The following is a 22,874-nucleotide window of genomic DNA, read 5'->3' as shown; positions in this document are numbered from 1 at the left end:
GAGAACGGAGCGGGGCAGGTGTTCTATCAAAGATTGCGACAGCGGTGGAATATGTGACCATTCACGTGGTCATACATTTTTACATAATCACGCCCACTTTTTTTGGAATATGAGGGGGCGGCATTGAAGGACCTGGCCTTGGGGCGGCAGAGGGAGTAAATCCGGGCCTGGGGACAGTGTGACCGCACAACAAACGCAGGTGTGCCAGAGTTGCAGGATCTAAGGAGCCGCCTGGTCTTCACCAGAGCCACTGATGGTGTGGATGTTCAGCTGCGGGGCAGCTCCCAGGTTGCGGCTTTCTGACACATCCATGCAGGCACAGTGCCAGCGGGTGCCCAGGGACCAAGCACACTGGACAAGACACAGGGTGCATACAGGATACAAGGTACAGAAAACAGGCACTAGAGGGAAGACCCAGGGAACATGCAGAGACAAGAGATACACAGGAACAGCAGAGGGGAATGCACAGTATAAAGGAGAGAGGTGCACAATAGTGCGGAGCACAATAACCACAGGAAGCAAGAGCAGGAGACAACCACAAACAGAGCAGGAAACAATGCTGTGGAGGGAACACACAGCCACCGCAAACTAAAGAGGTACGCAGACAGAAAACAGGGGGAATGTAAGAGCACAGCAGGAAGGGAACACTGAAACCAAGAAGAGCAAACAAAGACACAAATACAAGGTATATTCAAACAGCAATACCACAGAAAACAGAGCGGTCCAGCTAATAGCGTGGAGACACGTTGCTCGAATGCTAAAGCACAGGTGCACAAACCTTATAACACCTAGGTTCAGGGCGGATTGACAGGAAACTGAGCAGCTCAGACATGAGGTAAAACCCGGGGGCCTGATCAATGTACAAGGAACTGTGACGATAGCACTTGATTCAACTAATTGTGTATATAGTGTACTGTTATTATTATTTTCTAGCAACTGAATATGCAAAATGTGGCTATGCTGTGTAATTGTCTGGCAGGTATGCTGGACCACCGGGCTGTTAATGAAGGTTAATTACATTACCTAAAGCCAAAAACGTTATGTACAGTTAGTGCAAAAAAAAATCTGATCCGAATGAAATATTGCAATTTAAAGTGACATTAAAGTCAAACTTTTCCCCCCCTTCCCAATCCTGCTGTAGGGACTTACCTTAAATGATGTCTCTTAATCCGATCTTCTTCTTTTCTGTTGTTTTTAGCTGTCTCTCCAGCGCTGGTGCGGGTCTCCGATCCAGGGAAGACTCCTCTGTCCTTCTCTTCGCTCATGTTCCACAGAGTCTGTGCGGGTGCATGCTGCTCCATGTACTTATCTTGTGTCTCTCCTCGTCTCCCGGCCGAACATCTGAACTGCGCATGTGCCCGCCCCAAGATCCTTTGCAGCCACCTGAGTAATTTTCAGATGTTCGGACTGGAGCGTGCGGCGGAGACATAGGTAAGTATTAACCCTTTGAAAAAGTTTTTTTAAATCGTTTTGCATAGATCTACTGCTTGCTAGCAGTAGATATATGCAAAAACATGCAAGAGTTGAATAACCCTTTAACTAAACCGTGTAATTTAGTGTGCTCTATTCATACAGGCAGGCATTAGGAAGGCATGGTAAGCCAAAATGTAAGTACTAGAGAAAGCAGGTTCCTGCGATGCTCCACATTCAGGCCATGTTACCGAAAGCTTGTATATTAGGTTACATGCAGCTCTGCATTGTGGGTGCCAGTATCAGTGAAATCTTCATTTACTTTCACTAAAAACTCTACTGATGTCAGCACCCTGCTACCATGGCTTCCGATCATGTGACTTGAAACCACATGTCCATGGGCCTGCCTTTTCTTGAATGAGACACAGTCTGCCTGTTTTATGCCTGTCTCTGTGATTAAAGCAGATCTAGCTTTGTAGTGTAAGCCCCTGTAAAAAAAAATTTTTTCCAATACATTAATACTAATGTACATAAGAGAAAAGAAATCATAAAGGAGGGCCAGGTTCACATCCCCAGTAGTGATGGGCCGAACACCCCTGTGTTCGAACTTTTGAACATGGAAAAAGCTCTCACAGTTCTCTGTGCCCTGATTGGGCAAAGTCTTGCACCTGGCCTGTGGTCAGGTGCAAGGCTTTAGCCAATCAGGGCTCACAAAGCACAGTGTAGCTCGCGGTATACTGAGCTTAGGGTGATGGGAGGACGCTAGTTTGTGTCCTCCCGTTACCCTTAGGAGAACTATGGGGAAAAGCCCTAACCCCATAGTTCTCCTTTAAGCTTTTTTGTGCTTCCAAGCATTTCATGTCAACACTAAATGAAATGTCACATTGTCTTTCTTTGTATATTAAGGGAATACCATCTAGTGTGCATTAAGTATTTTGCACACACAGTCTACACATGAACTAAGGGTTAGCTCACACCATAAGCAGTGCATTCCAGTCCGATTTTGGCCGGAACACACTGCCTCGCATTGCCGCCGGCTCACTTTTTTGCCGGGCTGAAGGGGGCTAAGCGGGCCATTGAAGTGAATGGCACCATAGCTACGCCCTCCAGCGACAATGCGATTGCCTGCGCGGACACCTCCTGGCTCGAATGCAGACAGAATCCATCCTGTCAGTGTACAAGTACGCTCACCCGCATGGACGTGCAGGGCGGGTGAGCGGAGGGGGGGGGCGTACAACTGCGTAGTCCCATAGAGAAGGAGGGGGGCTGCGTACTAATCACACGCAGCACCTGTCCTTCCCGGGAGCTCAGCGATACAGCCCTGCAGCACAGAGCTGTACGTGCCGGCCGATTCCAGTGTGAATCAGGGCTTAGGCAATATTTCAGGTAGCACATAATTCCCATTAATTTACCTGTAACTACTTTAACACTGAAGACCACTGTCCCTAAGAGGAATGACCGTGAATATGAGCTTCCTAGCCTAACAGACTTGTGGAGAATTCTAAATGTATTGGCACCTTAAAAAGTTCACACATGAGGATGCACAAGTGATTAGCACGTTGTAAAGTGTTTACAGGTCACTTGGAAAGCTTTATCATCAACTTATATTTATCTGAGGCCTTGTTCACACCAAATGCAGACCAGATCCGGTCAGGTTTCTGCACACGCAGTGTAGTGGGTTGTGCCGCGTTTTAGACGCGTTTTTGATGCGTTTAGGGCCGGTTTTGGTAACATGAGCTTTCAGGCACTTGCATGCGTTTTTGATGCGTTCCAGACCAGATCCAGAGCAGGTAAAATAGGGCTTGCCACATTTTTTTCATCCGGTCTGGATCTGGTCTGAATCCGCACGCTGCAATGTGAACTGGAGGTCAAAATACCATAGGAATACATTGGACGCAGTTTTGATCCAGTCTGCACCTGCTCTGGTCCGGATCTGCTCCGCGCTTGGTGTGAACAAGGCCTTAAAGTTTATAAAATGTATATATGTCATTTGTAAGCCGATATAAACCAATAGTTATTCATCATGGCATCATATTTACCTTTTTTACCTGCTTAGAGGAATAAAAACTCTGGTGCCCCATAGGCACTAAATCCTACGAGGAACAAAAAAAAAAACCATGGCAGTCTAATAAAACAGCAAAGTAATGAGCTGTAGAAAAGTAGAACATGATCTACTTTCCTCTGTCCTCATTACTTTGCCATTTTTTTTATATGCCCACGTGCATTCTCTCAGTTTTTCCCCACAAGATTCAATGCCCTGGGGTGCCACTGTCATTTTGTTTTCATTAAGCAGGAGAAATATGACACAACATGACAGTGAAAAAGAAGAAACATCTGTATACACTTAATGGGGTTCTCTTGTAATAGAGGATGCTAATTTCTATGTAGAAACATGGCGGATATCCTATCTCCTACAACCCACCTGTAGGCAACAGCTGGACCTTTGTGTCATCATTGTTTATACTATATGCTGTATCAGACAAAATCTGTCCTCTCTGTTATATTGATGTTCCTGAAGCATCTTCACAAGCAAAACTGTGCTAATATGACACTGTCGGGTACTACACGCAGTGTTTTCATGGATAGGGCTGCAACTATTGATTATTTTCATAATCGATTAGTTGGCCGATTATTTTTCTGCTTAATCGGATGAAAAAAATACCATCCTTAATTTGAAATAAAATACACAAACGCAGTGTAAATGCAGACTAAAACTGCATACACAATTTTTTTGCGTAATCGCACAGCACTGGAACGCACAGCATTGCGGCATCGTGCGTTCCAGTGCAGGCGATCACACTGCGGGGGGAGGCACGTTTGGGGTGCCATTGAAATGAATGGCACTGCAACGCACCTCCCACAGTAGAATTTGTCAGGCTGAAATCGGAAATGACTTTTTTCCCACCTTTTATAAAAATTGTATTGTAAGCACATGGCGCTGGAATAGCTTCAACCAGGGAATGACATCTGCCAGTGGTAAGATTCTATAGACGGCAGCTGAATGTAAATACAGCAGGTAGTGGGCGGGTGCAATAGCCAGCCTGCTATTGGACATTTCAAATTGCAATAGCAGGCTGGCTATTGCACCCGACCACTGCTTGCTGTGCCCTGCTCCCAGTGTGGAGGAGAGAGCTAGGAGAATCAACCAACTAATCGATAATGAGCATAGCTGACAACTATTTTCATTGATTATTACCGATTAGTTGGTTGCAGTGCTAGATATGAATACAGATTGTAGGTGTTTGTGAATGCTTCAAAATCTTTCACAATACTGGCAAACAAGGTAAGAATGTGCTTTCACATACTGTACCTGTGCTCGGTGTCCTAACAAGTGAACATTCATCAGCCTTTCATTATTTAAAAAAAAAAGTGACCAAACTAACATTATTATTAAAATTATGCAACTTACCTGTAACTATGTTTAGGAATCCTCAAATGTGCATTGCTGTGCCCTGCAAGGAGCCCGTTGATTCTAGGAGGACAGGCACAGTATATAGAGCCCGGACTTCTGATACAAAGATAATCTCTGTCCTCCCTACCCTGCATGCCATCTGTGGCTGTGGGGGGGTTGCTGCTGATAGTGCTTTTCAGAGTAGGGGTGCCGTAGCAGATATGGGTGGGGCGTGCCTGTTGGTGGCTCTCTGTCCGGTCTCACCAAGCTCACTGACGTCACTGGTTGCCAGGAGCCTGGTGGGACATCAACAAGAGCCCCCACTTGGCTCCCTGGCAACCAATGATGTCGGTGAGCTGGGAGGGAAGCCGGACAGAACATAGGTTGTTACAGGTTGCTAAGAGCTCTTCCCCTCTGCCGGCCCCCTGATGAGATGCCGCCCCAAGCCATGCCTCTTTATAGGGACGGCCCTGCCTGTCCTATCCAAACCTAAACTCCAACACTGCAGCTCAACAGTCCAATATGAGAGCACCAGTGACATCACTGGTCGCCAAGAGCTGAGTGGGATGCCGCCCAGAGCGTACCAGATTGCTAAGAGCTGGGCAGGAAGATGTGCATGGCCCTTACGCATCTCCCCTCCCGGCTCTTAGCAACCTGGGAAGCTGGCTGGAAAGCGGGCGGCAGGCACACTGCAAACATCGAGGGGAATTTATCAGAACTGAAGCAGACAGAATCTGGAGCAGTTGCTCAGGACACCCAATCAGCTTCTCTGTTAAGTTTGTGCAGTTAAACTTTTAAAAATAAAAGCGAGAAGCCGATTGGTTACTTTGGACAACTGCTCCACATTTTATCCGCTCCAGTTCTGATAAATTCCCCTCAGAATGTTATTGGAAATTTTCACTCACAGGTAAAACGTACCAACTGTCAGGTAGATTGCCGGTGGTGGTGGTGGTGGTGGGAGGAAATCCTGAAAAAACTACAAAAACACGCACAAAAAAAACCCATGAACTATCTTTCTGATCTTTCTGTAAACGAAACGTTACTTAAAAAGCTCAAAGGGTCTATTCACCTCTACACGTAAAGGCAGTTCGCGCACTGACCACAAGATGGCAGCAGCCGTGAAGGGGGAGAGTGGTCTCTCCTCAGCCGGGACTTGCAGCTCTCGTTGGTTCCACGTGTGTTTGTGTTTCCTGTGTGTGACGGGGAGCGCTGTTCGCACGGTGTGAGTATGAGGCGGCCAGCGCTGTGTGGCGGTAACGTCCCTGGAGGGCAGTGTCACGTGACTAGCCATGCCTAGTCGCTGACGGATTACGAGTGCCCCTGATCACAGATCGCCTGGATTGCACTCCTTGTGGCTGGGCTGCATGTGACTTTATACCAGGACACTCAGCAGTACAAGCCTCTATGTGCATTACAAGGAGATCTGTGCTCTGAGGAATGTGTAGGATGTGGTTGCTAAGCTCCCTCCCCTCATGCAAATGCTAGCTGCTTGGCTGTGTCACTGAACCAGCACATGCAAGGAATAAAGTGACATCAGAGCTCTTCATGTGTATGCTTGTTTCAGGTGAATGACTGAAAGATGTAAATTGTGCGACTGGGATGCATGGCCGCAGCTGGCTATAGTAGTGATTGGGTGTAGGTGACTGTATGACAATTTACGCCACATAAACTTTTAGATTGTAAGCCCTCAGGGGCAGGGCCCTCCTTACCATCTTGTCTTGAATTGTATTGTAACTGTAATGTCTTCCTTATTTTGTAAAGCGCTGCGCAAACTGTTGGCGCTATATAAATACTATGTAATAATAAACCTGTGTGTGCATACAACCTGCTTGTCTGTGCCCAGGGGGTGTGCAGGTTTATATAAGTACGGTAGCTGCATAAACATGTGTACAGCCACCTACACCCATTCACTACAGGGTGCCTGTATTCTGCAGCTGTGTTTCCTGGATGCAGAAATACGACCACGGTTTATGTTCTGTGGCCTTGTGTGCGTGAGGCCTTAAGGCATGGCAACAGCGTGACAGCCTGCCAACTAGCAACTTCAGAAGGAAAGGTTGGCAGTGGCAACCTACGTTTTTCTCTCAGTCCAGTGGAGTCTTGCCCTTTACAATGATGAGGGTGATTTCCAACGCTGAATTTAATCAAAGCAGAAATAGGTGGTTTGGGTGGACAAACCCTTAAAGAGGAACTTTACCCATATTTCTAAAATAAAGGCAAAGGAAATGTTTTGTAATGACAATCTACACACAGATGGCTCTAGATAGTTGCAAGCTTTTTATTTTTTGCATACCATGGCTTATTGTTCTTTTCTTCCTCAGTCTTCTGGCAGTGGCCATTTTACTAAGGGCAGGCTACTAGATCTCCCTATACTTCCTGGAAGTCTGGCACATGTGACTAGGACATGTGACCATGCACATCATCTCAGGGGAGGAAAATGCCTTTCACTGAGATCTCCTGAGATTACAGATAAGATTTCCCAGCAATGCTCTGCTGCTCAAACCTTCCCAAGATGCAACGCTTGGGCACGATTACATAAGTTGTGCCAAAGTGGACCAGAAGGTGGGGGGAAAAAAAAAAAAATTTGCGAGTAAAATAAAAATATGTTTAGCTAATGAATGTAAGATGATTTCATATTAGCATGCAGAGCTGTATGTCGATGTGATTTCTAGTTAAAGGGGGTAAAGGTTTGCTTTAAAGAAGAACTCCAGGAATGTGAAAAGTTAACCCTTTCAGCGGGGCTACACCTGCACTGCAAGGGTTAACTGCTTGTTTTTGTCCAGGGGCCGGAATTTTTTTTAAAATGTACTCACCTGATCCTTGGTCGTGCGGTGGTGTCGCTCACCTCTCTCCCCCTCCACTCTGGCTCCGGTGGTATGTCCCTTGGCGTCCTCATGTCTAATGCAAGTGAATGGACTGCTTTAGGCATGATGCCATCAGCGAAGTTTAGACCACTGGAGCCCGGTGAAGAAGAGGCCATGGGGACCAGTCTAGCAGCTAGGTGGGATCAGTTGAGTGTATTTTTTTAATTTGAGCCCTTAGAGAACAACAAGCAGTCAACCCTTGCAGTGTGGGGGTAGCCCCACTGCAAGGGTTAATTTTTTTTACATTCCTGAAGTTCCTCTTTAAAATAGATCTCTGCTGAGAACCTCCTCTGGGTCTCTGGAAGAGCCACAGTATGTGAAATTAGGGCTAAGGTGACCACCCTGTCTACACCTAAACCTGGCTTCGCTCAGCACAGCCCAAACATGCCCCAGAGCTGTTCTCTCACCTAGTGCAATGAAAGGACTGGCGGCTGTTTTGCAAAGTCGAGTTAAGAATAGGACACAAGGCATTTTGTGTTGCTTGTCAACTCGGCAGGATTAGAGTTTAGGGCTTACAGCAGGCATTGATAAATTGTTCTAGGATTCAATAGCCAGTCAGTGAAATATAGGAACCTATAAGGTTTTACGGGCCCAGGGAAGGTGTGCATCATATACCTCAGAAGAAATGGCTGCCAAAAGTTAGGTGGTAGAGCAGTATTTTTTTTTTTTTTACTTGGCTCCTGGGACTTTTACAGCCCTGGTTTATTGTACTGTATTACCATATTTTTACACCTAATGAATATGAATTGACAGAACAAAGAGTAAGGACTAGAGTCAGAGCATGATATGTAACATTTGGTATGTGGCTGTTTTATAGTAACATTTTGTGAATACATGAATGGTACAGCTGCCTGTTAATTAATGAAATTGGTGAAGCATATGATTGAGCACCTAAATCCATATCTATGTCATGGATGAGAAATAAGTCACAGAGTCACTTCAATAAAAGGTATTTCAAGTAGTATTAAACTATAAAACAAATATTTTTTTTTTCAATAATAATTCCAGATCAAACAAATATTTATTGTCAGGCAAAGTACCGTATTTTTCGCTCCATAAGGCGGGCAAAAATGTCTGTGCGTCTTATGAAGCCAATCCCTATCGCCCGACGCCCGGGACATGCAGTTTCAGGCGCCGGGCGAGTAGTTTTTTTGTACATTTAGCCCTGCTCTGGACAAGCAGAGCTAAATGTACAGTGGGAGCCGCTGCTCGTTTAATACAAGTGATCTGATCAGATCACTTGTATCAAAACGAGCGGCGGCGATCGTGTCTGGGGGGCCCCCCGCCGTGGTTTTTAGGGTCCCCCGCTCCTCTGGGGGACCCGTGACCACGGCATAGGAGCTCACCATGGAGCCCGTAGAGCAGACGAAGAACGTCCGTTCTTCGTATGCTCTGTGTGATCACTGACACTGTGGCGCTGTAATCACAACGCCACCTGTCTCAGCTGTCACTAACTACAGCTGTCACAGAACCCTACCCTCCCTGCGTCCTATGGTCAGGTGCGCCCTATGGAGCGCAAAATACGGTATTTCTAAAAAATTTTGCCCAAGCACTTACAGTCCTTATGTTTATGAACAAGCTGGCTACAATTCTGTCAGCTCTCTTTTTCTGCAGTCCCTGTTATGATTGAACAGGAAGCCTCTATACTCCTGTCAATTCATAAATTGGGGCTATAGTATGAGATATAGTATGGGTTACGATGTCCACAATCCATGAATGAACAGGAAGTGATGTAAAGCACTTCCTGTTCATTCATAATTGGGGGCACAGTAAACATACAATGTCCTAGCTTTTCCAAATATCAGGTAATTTTGATGACACGTGTCTTGATGGTTGCAAAACAGATGATTGCTGGGGCTTGGCTTTCTGATAAGCTAAGTATATCAGCGGTTAAACATAAACTACATTGGGTAATGGTGAACGAGAAGCTGACGGCCAAATTGCAGAACTCTTTTCCCTGGTTCCGCAAGGTTTGGGAACCATGGGTCCTCCATTTTTTACCACATGACTTTGACAGTTGGATCTTTGATTTATGGGGTTCATCCTGTATTGATGTGAGTTCGTAAGATCTCTGGGCCCTTCTTACCTTCCCTCTTTGTCTTTTCTTTTCTTTTTCTTTTTTTCTTGTTCTACTCTCTTTTTCTCACCCTGCATTTTCTTTCTTTTCTTTTCCTTTTCTTTTTGTTTCATATAACTCGGAAAACTCAAGTGTGGCGGATCTCAAGCCATTCACTGCATGTCTATTGCATTTGTGCTTCGTGTTTATTGTACTTTAAACATACTGTGTTGGATCTACCCACTGTTTCTTGGGGACTGATTTATGTTTTTTGCATACTCTGTGACATGTTTTAAACTTGTTGAATAAAAATTTTTGAATAAAAAAAAACAAACAAAAAACATACTATGTCCTCAAATATTTACTAACACTCAACGATCAGCTGATCGTTGAGTGCTTGTACTCCATTCTCTATCCTGACTCGCTGTCACAGGAGGCTGAGCCACCGATGCAGGGAGGAGAGCTCAGCCACCTGTGACACGGCTGACAGCTGACTTCTACCCCGCACCGCCACCTCAGCCTCCTGTGATGACTCACAGCTGTCTCCTCCCCCACACCGCTCTCCATTCTGATGTGTCACAGGAGGCCGAACGGGGCCTCTCCTCCCGCATCGCCCCGTTCGGCCTCCTGTGACACGCTCACAGTGCTCTTCTGCTGAAAGTGACAGAGGGCACACAGAGCAGCACCTAAGGGGGAGGAGAGAAACCATGGATGCATAGTTTCGGCCTAAAAATTTTACTTTCGGCATTTTGCCCAAAGTGCCATTTTCGGCCGACATTTCGGTGCATCCCTAGTTATAATAAGGGGGAAAAAAGAACAACTGTCTTCTACAGATTGGTTAAAAAATATTTTCTGTACCTTTCTATGATTAACAGGCCCCTTTGTATTTGTTAAATGTTCTAATGACATTTTTTTCTTCTAACTAGGTATAGGTCAAATATATCCGAATGTTCAGAGACAAGCACAGCAGCAAGTTCTTCCTCTAGTGGAAATCAAAGCTCTTCAGTGCCAGGTAACAACAGTTTCCTCAGATGCAGATACTCATGCACACTATATTAATGTTCTTATCAGCTACAAGAGTGTTTTCTAAATGTGACCCACAGAGACCACTAACAAGGTATGATTTTCACGTGTGAAGGTCAAAGGACACGTTTAAAACTAAGAATTAAAATGTAACTGCCCATGATTTAAAATTAGTTATGCAGTTTAAACAAAAACCCTCCAAATCTTATATCGTAGTTGGCAAATAATAAATCACTGTATTCCTTTATTTTTCCTAGAACTTCCTGGTTTTTACTATGATCCCGAAAAGAACAAGTATTTCCGCCTTCTTCCGGGACACAATAACTGCAACCCATTGACTAGAGAAGGTATATTGCAAAAGGAAATGGAACGGAAAAGACTGCAACTTCTTGAAGAAGACAAAAATAGGAAGGTGAGCGCTGTGGTGGGTTTATGGGATATATGATATACAAACGACAAGTGTTTTCCTTTTGATTAGTAGCACATTGATTGTTTTCTTAATATATGTGGTGTCCTGTGTTGACCTTTGATTTATAGCTACTAGGCTGCCCTGTATTAAAACTCAAACATTTTAGTAATAATGATGTTTTGAGACAGTTTTCAATGTAATCATGAAATGGGAACTTGGCAGGATTGCCCTTTCCTGTTTCAGGATGCAATTATCTATTGGCAGTTGTGCTTACTGTAAATGGTCAATAAAAAGTCTTGCTTCATTCAGAAATCCACGAGGCCAGGATTAAATGCATCTATGCTAGTGTGGAAACGTCAGCTTGGACTGATGCCATTTACAACCTACTGCAGGTAAGAATCTAATAGTTTTATAAGGCCACTACATGCCTCCTCCATTTTCTCTATTTTATTTTGTGTTTAACAGTAAAATTTTAGGGGTAGAGGACATTGTTTTAAAGAGCTTTACCTAGTGTGTTGTGCTATGGCAAATGATGCTATGGTATATCTGTTTGCCCAGACTAACCTAAACAACTACTATATTTAGACTGGGTGATATTTAGACATGACTCAGGATATTATATATACATATATATATCTATATATATATATATGTATCTATATATACAGTATATATACTGTATATATAGATATATATAATATACATACAGTCATGGGCAAAAATATTGTCACCCCTTGCATTTGTCAGATAATGCACCACTTTGTGCAGAAAATTGTTGCAATTACAAATGTTTAGGCATTCTCATATGTATTTCTTTTGTTTGTATTGGTATGACACAAAAAAAGCGAAAAAAAGCCAGATCTGACACATTCCATGCAAAACTCTAAAAACGGACTGGACAAAATGATTGGCACCTTCAATTATTATTTGGTAATACAGCCCTTGGAAAAAATAAGTGAAATCAATCTCATCCTCTAACCATCAATGCTCAGGATCAGTGTCACTAACTTATTATCGGCTGTTCTGAAGTTTGAAGCAGCCTGATAATAACCAAAAATGTATTAATTTATCAAGCAGTAATAGTGAGATAAATTCACAATGACTGCTTGATATAATTAAATAAAGCAAATAAAATTTTTAAGTTTAAAAAAAAGTGAAAAGTGTAAAAATAAAATAAAAATAAGGGATAAATAAATGTATGTATTGCATTATTTTTTTTAGCTGTGCTGGTTTTGTTAAAAAAAATACTCCAAATCAAAACTGTTTTTTTCCTCTTTTTTTTATATTTTATTTGTCCTAAGTGAGGCGTTAGACACACATATGTGATCTAAATATATAGCCCTATCTGTCCTCTAAAAAACAATATATAATATGTGTGGGTGCACTTTGTAAGAAAGTATATTACTGACGTGAAAGAATCACACAGCAAAAATTTCAAAAGTGTGTCAGTCATTTACGAACAGAAACCAAAAACAAGCTCAGTCATGAAGGGGTTAAAGGTCTCATTTCTTTTTCTGAAAACAGTAGAATGATGGGCTTTACCAAAAGCTGTGATTTTGTTTTTTTGTCAAAAAGCTTTTAATTTTGTGTCAAACCAATACAAACAAGAGAAACACGAGAATGCCTAAACATTGTAATTGCAAGAGTCTTCTGTGCAAAATGGTGCATTATCTGACAAAAATGCAGGGGTGCCAATATTTACACACACACACACACACACACACACTTTGATCCCCTGCAGATTTTGTAAGTTTGCCCACTTCCTAAGAAATGAAAGGTCTATAATTTTTATCTTAGGTGTATTGTAAACGATAGAGACAGAATATCAACCAAAAATCCACAAAAAAACACATGATACAAATGTTACAGTATGTGTATGATATATATATATATATATATATATTTTTTTTTATATACGAGGGGCTAGTGAAAGGTGACCCCTGCTATTTCCCCAAAGTCCCTAACCGTAAAGTAAAAAAACAAAACACAAAAATAAAGTAATTAAAAAATAATCTAACATTTTTTTAAAAGGTTGGGGGGAAAAAAGTCTGTTTCGGCCTAACAAATGTAGAAATTTCGGTCTAAAATGTTTCTAGAGCACCTCTGCTTCCACGTACCTGCATATTATTATTTTTTCCATAATTTTATGTGCATTATTATAGTGTTTATTTTGCTGTAGACGTGCTCATGAGCTGAAAGTGAACTGTATGCAGAGAAAGGAAGTACAAATTGTCAACCCAGAGCCTGCTGGTCCAGGAACACACAAGTTTGAGTTTATTCTGGTAGGTTCACAATATTAAAACATTAATACATTCTTAGGCTGTAAACATGGACACAGTTTTTGATGTTGGCATACAGTATATGACAGTATATGTATTTCTCTGTTTTAATTACTTGCTGCAGTGTTGATCACACTGTACATTTTGCAGGCAGATTCAGCAAGCCAAAGGTTATTTGCAGTAAGTGACATGGAGAATGGGTTCTGTAAATACGGTCTTCTGAACCTTAATGGACTGTGGAAAGATGCGCCCACTGTGGAAAGTCACGACAATCCCTACTTTACAAATCATAAGGTATGAATAGATTCATGGTCGATGAACCTGCATTGTCAATCTGTACTGCATCAAATGGTTTAATATTTACAAATATAATTATATTGTTTGGTACAAACAATATTTTTGCAAAGTTTTAGCAAAGGGGTTGAAAAGTCTCTTTTAGGCCCCATTCACATTTGCGATATTGCGAATTCGACATCCACGCAAAAAAAGGGTCCTGCACAAGCGAGCTACAGGCGACATGGAGCTGTAAATGGGAACAGCTCCATTGACATGCATTGGACTTAGTACACAGAGCGATATCGCGCGGAAATATGCGCGATTTTGCAGCGCAAATCCGCGTGATAAACCGCTCAGTGTGAATGGGGCCTTAATATTGTCTACTACAGTGGTGGTCAATCTAGGAAATCTAAAGCGCCACGATGCCCTGGAAGGGTTGCATGTATTAAATGTAGTTTATTAGTGCAGTATATGTTTGCACTAGCATAGTAACATGCAGACAAATATATCTTTTTGCTCAGACATGCTATTATATAAGTAAGATGTGTATTTTGTTCACTAAATGGATATAATTTAGAGGTGGGAATAGCCAATATGATACAAGAGACAACTGCACTATTGACATTGTGATGTGAGGGCACCCACTTAGAAGTGTAGGCAATGGGAGCCTGTGGCACTGTGAGCCAAAAATTGAGTGCCAGTTGTGTAATATTTGCTTCATTGCTACACCTCTGTACATAAATGACTGCATTCGTTTACCTTATTAATTTATGTTTACTGGGTGATTTTCCTAGTAACACACTTCCTGTCCTGTGGTGGCAACACCCACTTAGTAAACATATATGGATGAGCAGAGTGGTCACCCCCGGATGCTCGCTTCCATTTTTGCCTTCATGCTGACATTCTTACACCTGTGCATTCAGCCTACATCCATAGAGTAATCCTGAGGCTGAACTGGTGCCATGTTAATCATTAGTCAAGCAAAACAAATGGCAAACACACTCATCAATTCGTTACCAGCTTTACAGCAAGGTGCACACGGAAGGGCTTCAAACAGTAAAACAACAAAAAGTTTCCAGTCACACTCGCCAGCCAGCATGCAAAAAAACCTGTCTAACCACTAAGGTTAAAAGCAGAGGTTTAGATACACGTCTTCTGCAGAAAATGTGAAAGCTGCACAGCTACGTCAAGGCACCTCCATATAGTGCGGTCCTTCTGCAGAAAATGTGAAAGCTGCACAGCTACGTCAAGGCACCTCCATATAGTGCGGTCCTAACTCTAAACTATGAGAGTCTTCATCTTGGAGCACATGAGGCAAAAGATTAAATTGGGTGCAGGTTTGTCAGGAGGAAGCCCAACCTCACTTAAAGGCACTGGTACGCACAAGGCACCCCGCACATCACAACGGCAGCTGAGACCCCCCATGCGTCACTGCACCAAATCAGTCAAGCAAAACAAATGGCAAACGCACTCATCAATTCGTTACCAGCTTTACAGCAAGGTGCACACGGAAGGGCTTCAAACAGTAATGTTAATCACTAGGAGACATGCATCCTCACACAGGATGAGGATGCAATGAATTGGAGGCCGTCCGAGGACGGTCGTACAGTCATCTTTAATGGAAAGTTAAAGTGCAACTATAAGCAAAATAAAAAATGACATAGACGATGCAGTCTGTCAAAAGCATGGTTGGATCTATGGTACTTTGTATATGTGTCTGGCCACAGATCTGTCTACCTATGTTTGGGACATGCGGCCATGTGTTACTTTTTACATGCAATGAGAGTTGCCAATGTATTTAGTTTGGCAATATTCATAAAGTTATTTGTTCAAAATCTGAAATTGTTCCAATATCATTTTTTCTAGTTACAGTTCAGATGTTGCTGTTTCCAGATCACTTACAGCTTTTGTTTCCCTTTGAAGGTAAACGTTGCATGTTGGGCCACACTCACTGGACCAGACTCGCATGTCCTGTATCCTTTTTTACTTGATGAACCAGCGAAACTTTAAATAAACTTGATGACTCTGTGATTATTCCTTAATGGCAAGTCAGTATTTCTCTCCTAGGAAAGCACGATAGTCCAGGCTGCGTTAGCCTTATTCCAGCATGTCTGTTCAAGAACTTGGCCCCTGACGCTGGTAATTTGATTAGTGCAAATCTGTAATCCAAGCTAAAGAGAAAGTCAGTGATTTGACCTTTGCTGAAATGTTATGAGACATTTTCAGTTGCTGTTATTTCAGATACTCATAGCTGTCCAACAGGTTCAGCTAACATACTCTACAGAGCATATGTACACACCATTTATATGTCCTACTGGATGTTATCATCTTAAATCCCAGCACACTGTTACATAAGCTCTCATACACATTCAAGGGCCAATCAAGGCAGAAGCAGTTGTGTATGCTGTAAACTATGGGAGGAAGATGAATACTCCTCCATGGTGAGATTTGAACACAACAGTAATTCAGAGCTAACACTGCATTGTTATATTAATCCATCTCATTTTACTTCCTGGAACTCTGGCACATGTGACTAGGACATGAGATCATGCACATCATCTCAGGGGAGGAAAATGCCTTTCCTTAAGAGGCAAGTTTGTTACTAGAGTGCTTCACATAAGGAAAATTCAGCCCTTACCTCAAGTCTTCCCATTAGTGTCACCCCATTAGTCCAGTAATGTGATGGGCTGCTTTACATACCAAAAAGGAAGATTGGCAGGTGGCAGGGCTAACCTCTGACTTCCTAGTTTTCATCCCTATTTGCATAACAGAGCATCTTGGCTTTGGGGTTCCCAATTCACTCTAGAACAACTATGCAGGCATGAACTTATATTGCCATCTTAAAGGAGAACTATGAGATGAGTGATTTCCACTCACCTCATTTAAGTGTAAAAAAAAAATCTATATAAATAAAAAAAGTTTCAAAAAATAAATTAAAAAATAAACCCCCCCAATGTTTAAGTCCCCGAAAATGACAATTGCGCTACACATGTTACATATTGAAGCGAACGTCGCAGTGAGAGCCATCATTTTAGGGCCATCAATCACTGATAACACTAAACTGATGAGCGGTAAAAGCTTTTAATGCGTCGCCTATGGCCAATTTTGGGTAATGTAGTTTTTTTTGAGGTTTTGCGCGCATGCGCAATTTTAAGGCTTGACATGTTTGGTGTCTCTTTACCCGACGTGACCCCGTCTTTTATATTTTACCAAAAAAATTTGTAATACATGTTTTAGAATTTAATATAGGGGGAACTGTTTTTTTTAAAACAAAATCTGTAGTTTTTCCTTAATATATTAAAAAATAAAAACCCCAGTGGTGAATAAATACCACCAAAAGAAAGCTCTATCTGTCCCCAAAAAAGGGTATAAAATTCATTTCAGTACAGCGCTGCATGACGTAATAAATGTCAGTCAAAGTACCGCAGAGCTGAATACTGAAAAATGGCCTGGATGGGAAGGGGGTTTAACACCCCGGATGTCAACTGGTTAATGTTTGTTCTTGGGTTCAGACATCCTTTTTAATGTCTGTTTTTCCTGACTTGTTTTTTCTTCACTTTGAAGGACTGAAGAATCAAGTCCTGGTAATGAACACTGTAACAGATGTTCGGAGAACATTTAAAATTAATAGTGATGTTTTGGCCCAGCAGTTTGCTACAGAGGTATATGTCCTTTATTATATCATATTGTTTTGCAATATACTGTATATAGGAGTATTTTCCCCATCTCTTTCCTTGATTGGCTAAGTGAAAACTTTTTTATTTAGGAGAGTCTTTTGCCCCTTTCAGTGTTATATTATGTAACATTAAGATTAGGGATGCACAGATACTTTTCGAGTACCAGCGCAGATACTTGGCATTTTCATGAGAACTACCAGGGTTGCAGAGGTTGCAGCTGGGACCTGGCTCTGGAGCTCCCCCACTGTCCTGAAATCATTAGTCTGTATTGTTTTAGAAAAACTGTCACATGACAATAAACAAAAATTTATCAGTACTTGTAAGTACTCGGCAAGTACCAGTACTCGTACTCGCAAAACTGGTATCTGTGCATCCCTTTATATATATTTATAGAAACAAAATCATACATTAAAACAGAGATGTACAAATCCCAGGAGCTCCGTGTGCTCCTTACAAATGACAGCTGCCTCCTAATTTTTGAATTTTTCTCTAGTGTAGTCTTGGAGCTCAAAAGTATCGGTACATGTACTCGTACTTGTACCGAGTACTGTACTTGGTATCTGTGCAACCCTAATTAAGATCAAGTCAAGTTTGCACAAACAGAAATGAGCATGAGTGACATTTTCACAGAGTTGCGATTGTTCATATTTCATTTAACTTTACTCTCGCTTACATGTAAAATATCAGGAGCATTTGTCATTTTTTTCCTGAGACCTGGGAATTAATGGGGAGAGGGGATATTTTTATTAATTTCATTCTTATTTTTATTAATTTGATTTTTCTCTCTAAAGAGACACTGTCACTAGGTTTCACTTTTAAATGTTAAGCCATTATTCAATATAGTAAAAATATAAAATAGATGTACACCCCCAACCATTTCTGATTTGCTTCTAGTTAATAGGAATCTGACACTGGCCTTCCGTCAATATATTGATCGAGTTGCTTGCATACAGCTAGCTGTACTCTTATCATGTATCCTTGACAGCTCCAGGGAAACTCACTGTCAGAGACACATAATAACATGTAAAGCAAAAATGCTGGGGAGTATTAAAGTGTATCCAAAGCTTTAAAATGTTATTGTTTTGGATAGAGTGTAAAAGTTATAGAACTTTTTGTCAAGTTTTTATTAATGACTGCTCCCACTGGGAAGACTCATTCGGTCTGTCCTGGTGACTGTTGACAGGATACAAAGTGATGGGAAATTAGAAATGTCAAATTTGTGCCAGGAATAGAGGTGAAATCTTACAATAGGAATATCTGTTTCTGACAGCTGTCCTAGAGGGGATTTCCTCTAACTTCCTTGTGTTCCTGGGGCAGTTAGTGAAGGGTATTCTCTCCAGCTGTACATGAACAGCAAAAAAAAGAGGAGTTTTAAGCATTTTCTACTTCACAGGGATGGATTGATATCATTTTTTCAAGACTGAATACAAGTACCGATACTTTTCCTCAAGTACTCGCCGATACTAATTACTGATACTTTTTTTTAGCATCATGTGACAGATTTTCTATAACAATACAGACAAATGATTTCATGCCGGTGGGGAAGCACCAGGGCCCGGTCGCAGCTGAAAACGCTGCGTCCCTGATAGTTCTGCCACTGACTTCAAGCTGTAGAGGGACTACAAATCCTAGCAATACATTATATAGCAATGCAGAATAACATCAGCTATAGAGGGCTACAAATCCCACCAATGCATTATATAGCAATGCAGAATACAACCAGCAATAGAGGACTACAAATCCCTGCAATGCATTATACAGCAATGCAGAATAATATGAAGCTACATACTCTGTGTTGCTGCCTGACGGGTCTCACCAGGCCTGCGTGACGGGTCTCATCAGGGCTTTGTGTGCGGCAAGGAGGAGGAGATGTGCGTCCGGACCGCCAATGTAAACAGGCGCCGTATTTAAAAACTGCCACTTGTATTTAAAAAGTTAAAGCGCCGGTATCGGAGCTTAGTATCGGGGCATTATCGCAAGAACGAGTACTCGTGAAAATGCCCAGTATCGGCACCGGTGCATCCCTAAATAAACCAAAAAAAAGGATTGACTTTAGGTCTATTTAAACCTTCCCCAGTCTTATGTTTGTGGAACTCTTTGAGGGTTTGTCATTACACAACATAGAGTATAAAATCTTATAGCAACAAATCCAAACTCTTCAGCTGTTCTGCCTTCTGTAAACTGATGACTGACTTGATAACGGGTACTGCTTAGATTACATAAGCTCCTACCAAGTTTTGAAAAATGTACTTCTATAATTAGTGTTACATTGATGGTGGAGTATAATGTGTGATCACAACATAAATCTTGAAAAGCAGGGCTAAATTTATCTGTAAATAGGACAGCAGAGAGACATTGCATAAAAGACTTTGAAGAGGGCAACTTTTTGTCCACCTTTGGTGTCTCAGTGCTATCTCTTATTCTTTTGTGCGGCAGCATACTTTTGCCGATTTTTCTGGAGTGCATTGCTTAGGCAGGAGGTCCCGGAGCCCTGACCTAATGGGTTTCAGGACTTGTATGTATTCACAATTCTTTATGTAAATCTTTTTATTTGATAACTAAGAAAATGTCAATGATGGTATCAGGTTCCAGCTAATGTGGTGACAGGTTGAACACACAGATTGTGATCTCGCTGTGAATGTAAATCTGGCTGTACACTGCTTGTCCAAAATTTGACAAAAGTAGATTTTTCCGTTGACTTTTTGCTAAACGATGTGGTCTGAAAATTCCTGGTTGAACAGCGATTGCAGCCACTGTTCGAGTACTCTGACAGTGGCACACACCTTGCTATCAGAATTCAATAGCCATAGATGGAGGATCGACTAGTGTATGGGCAGCTTTACTATAATACAAGGATGAAGTAGAGATTATTTAGCAGCCAAGGCAGAAACTGTTAAGAGTTGGTTTTTCCACATAACATCTGCTAAATGTGCTGTACATGTATTCTGATGCTAGATAATTTTTTTGCTCCCCTCTGCAGAACACATTGCTCTCTAGACTAGAATATTGTGTTCCCGTCCCCTTCCGATTATGCTATGTTGTAAAATTGTTGACAGACTTTTGTCAGGGCAGTAAGAAACTGCACCTACGATGAAAGCTCACATTTCTTGCTATAACCCTTAATAAGTATGTTGATTCCTGAAAGTGTTTTCCTATTGTGTCTGTATAACCCTTTAAAATGAACAGATGTTTCTTCTAATTTCAGAACTTACTGCTGTACAATGGCTGCCGCTCTGGAGAGGTGTTCTCTATTGATATGCGTGTCCCTGCACTTTCTCCTTCTAACTGGAAAAAGGGGACATCTTTTTTCCAGAATTCTGCCATCACTTGTTTGCATCTTCTCCGGGATGAAAATTACCTCTTGGTTTCGGATATGTCTGGACAGGTACATTAAATCTAGCTATGATGTATAATATGCAACCTGACGTTACTGTTGAAAATATATATTTACATTAGTTTTTTTATACATGTCAGACAGTTTAAGGTATAAAGCTTTTTCCTTTGTACAGATCAAATTGTGGGATATGAGGATGGTAAAATGTTTACAGCAGTATGAGGGACATAACAATAGTTATGCTTATTTACCACTCCATGTTAAAGAAGACGAAGGATTGCTTGTTGCAGGTATGTAAGGACTTTCATTGTAAACTTTCACTCTTGCTTCTACTGACTAAAAATGTTTATTCCACGGCTGTCATGTTGATGTTCAAGATTTTCTTACATCAGCTGCATGTTCTGGGACAGAGGATCTTACAATGCTGAAGATGGAAGATCTAAATAACATCTAGAGAACTAGCATGTTCAGAAGAGGATAATTGAATACTGACTCACTGGCTTATACTTATTCATTGAGTGTTGTGTTTTTCATGGTGATTCATTGAAATCATTTTGCAGACATCTGATTTCACCTTGATAGGGGAAAGCCTATTCTCTGTTGATAAGTGTGCAGCAAAATTAAATCTGCTGTGAATTAATGTTGTACTACAGCAAAATGTGAAAACTGCCAAGGGGGTAAAAGCTTATTGTAGGAATTAACTTGCGATAGTTCATGAAGTTTTAAGAAGGTCTTAAAAATAAGGGGAAAATCCTTAGTTTTAAAATAAAACCAGAATATTGAGGATTATTCACGTACATAGGTAAGGCAGTGAGGATGACTAATGTCTGTGTTTAACTTTGTATTTAGTTGGCCAGGATTGCTACACAAGAATTTGGAACCTGCAAGATACCAGACTACTCCGGACTATCCCATCTCCACACCCAGCATCCAAGGACACCATACCGAGTGTGGTGTTTTCTTCCCACTTAGGAGGGAAAAGGCAAATGGTTCCTGGCCTCCTTATGGCTGTTCAGAAAGACTTGTATCACTTTACATACAACATAAATAAGGGTTAATAACAAATTTGATGGCAAGCTTGGAAAATCTACCAGTTACTAGAGCCTTTGCATTTTCAATACAGCTGTTGGAAAAAAAAGAATAATGAGCCTTTAGTCCATATTTACAGTGTATATATACGCACACGAAGCCTCGCATCTACTGGACTTTATCCACCTAGCTGTAATACAGTAGTCATAATGTTTTTATAAGGTGTAAAGTATTGACAATCATTTTAAAGTGAACTTGTGTTTAGCCATGCATGGAAAAGGATCAGTTTGACTTTAAAGTTGGCCCCATCAGATGCTTCTAGGAAGTGAAGCAGCATATCTGGTACTTCTGGGGTTTAGGGCAAAATGTTATTCATCCCTCTTTCTTGCATGTGCCAGTGCTGGTGATTCACAGCTGGCTGGAGAGTCATCTGCCTCTTGCACATCTCCTCACTCCTGTGGGCAAATACAGTGTGGGGGGGGGGACACAAAGAGAACGAAGATAAAAGTGTGGCTATGGGGGACTGGCATTAAAGTGAGCATGTTGCTATACCCTATATGGGAAAGCACAGGTTCACTTTAAGGTCTGACCTACATGCCTTAGAAAGAACATGCAAGAGGAGGGTTTTTGTGACCTGAAACCACTATTTTCAAAATGTTTCCTTCCAGTTGTGTGATTTAGACTAAGGTAATATATAGGGGTTTTAATCCCAGTTCTTTTTTTTTTTAAATAAGTATAGTTTTATTTACAGATGCAAGACTGAAATAGGCTGATATGCTGCAAAACAGTAAAAATAAAGTAGTTGACTTATAACAGAAACTCAACCCAACTGCCTGGCCTTTTAACATCCGCTAGCACAGTAGAGTGCCGCGTGGAATGGGCAGCATGTGTGGGTTCTATGGCAGGCTTGAAGAAATAAGGGGCAACCTCTAGACATCCTCTAGTGTATGCTACCCATATCTACCTTAATTAATAGTCTGGCATCATATTATCATCTTGATTTGGTAACATTGCATTTGTAAATAAAGTTGTACATCCATTAAAATCATCGTCTCATTCAAAAAGGGACTGAGGACTTCCTTGCTGAGATAGTGTACCTCCACATGGATACTGCATCAGTTTTGAAAAT

At 41.6% G+C, this 22,874-nt stretch overlaps 1 protein-coding gene across 1 annotated transcript; it reads left to right on the top strand.

Moving 5' to 3' along the window:
* The first annotated feature begins 8,576 nt into the window (after positions 1–8,576).
* Positions 8,577–21,828, top strand: DCAF4 (DDB1 and CUL4 associated factor 4). Its single transcript, XM_018561627.1, has 12 exons — positions 8,577–8,611; positions 10,645–10,730; positions 10,999–11,153; positions 11,460–11,542; positions 13,330–13,432; positions 13,580–13,723; positions 15,629–15,678; positions 15,759–15,844; positions 17,261–17,367; positions 20,588–20,767; positions 20,892–21,006; positions 21,566–21,828. The coding sequence occupies exons 1-12, from the start codon at positions 8,577–8,579 to the stop codon at positions 21,772–21,774; spliced, it is 1,353 nt and encodes a 450-aa protein (XP_018417129.1). The 3' UTR covers positions 21,775–21,828.
* Positions 21,829–22,874: the final 1,046 nt, after the last annotated feature.

The sequence above is a fragment of the Nanorana parkeri genome, unplaced genomic scaffold (assembly GCF_000935625.1).
Source record: "Nanorana parkeri isolate BGI_ZX_2015 unplaced genomic scaffold, ASM93562v1 scaffold535, whole genome shotgun sequence".
NCBI classification, from domain to species: Eukaryota; Metazoa; Chordata; class Amphibia; order Anura; family Dicroglossidae; genus Nanorana; species Nanorana parkeri.
This window is presented reverse-complemented; position numbering and strand designations above follow the sequence as displayed.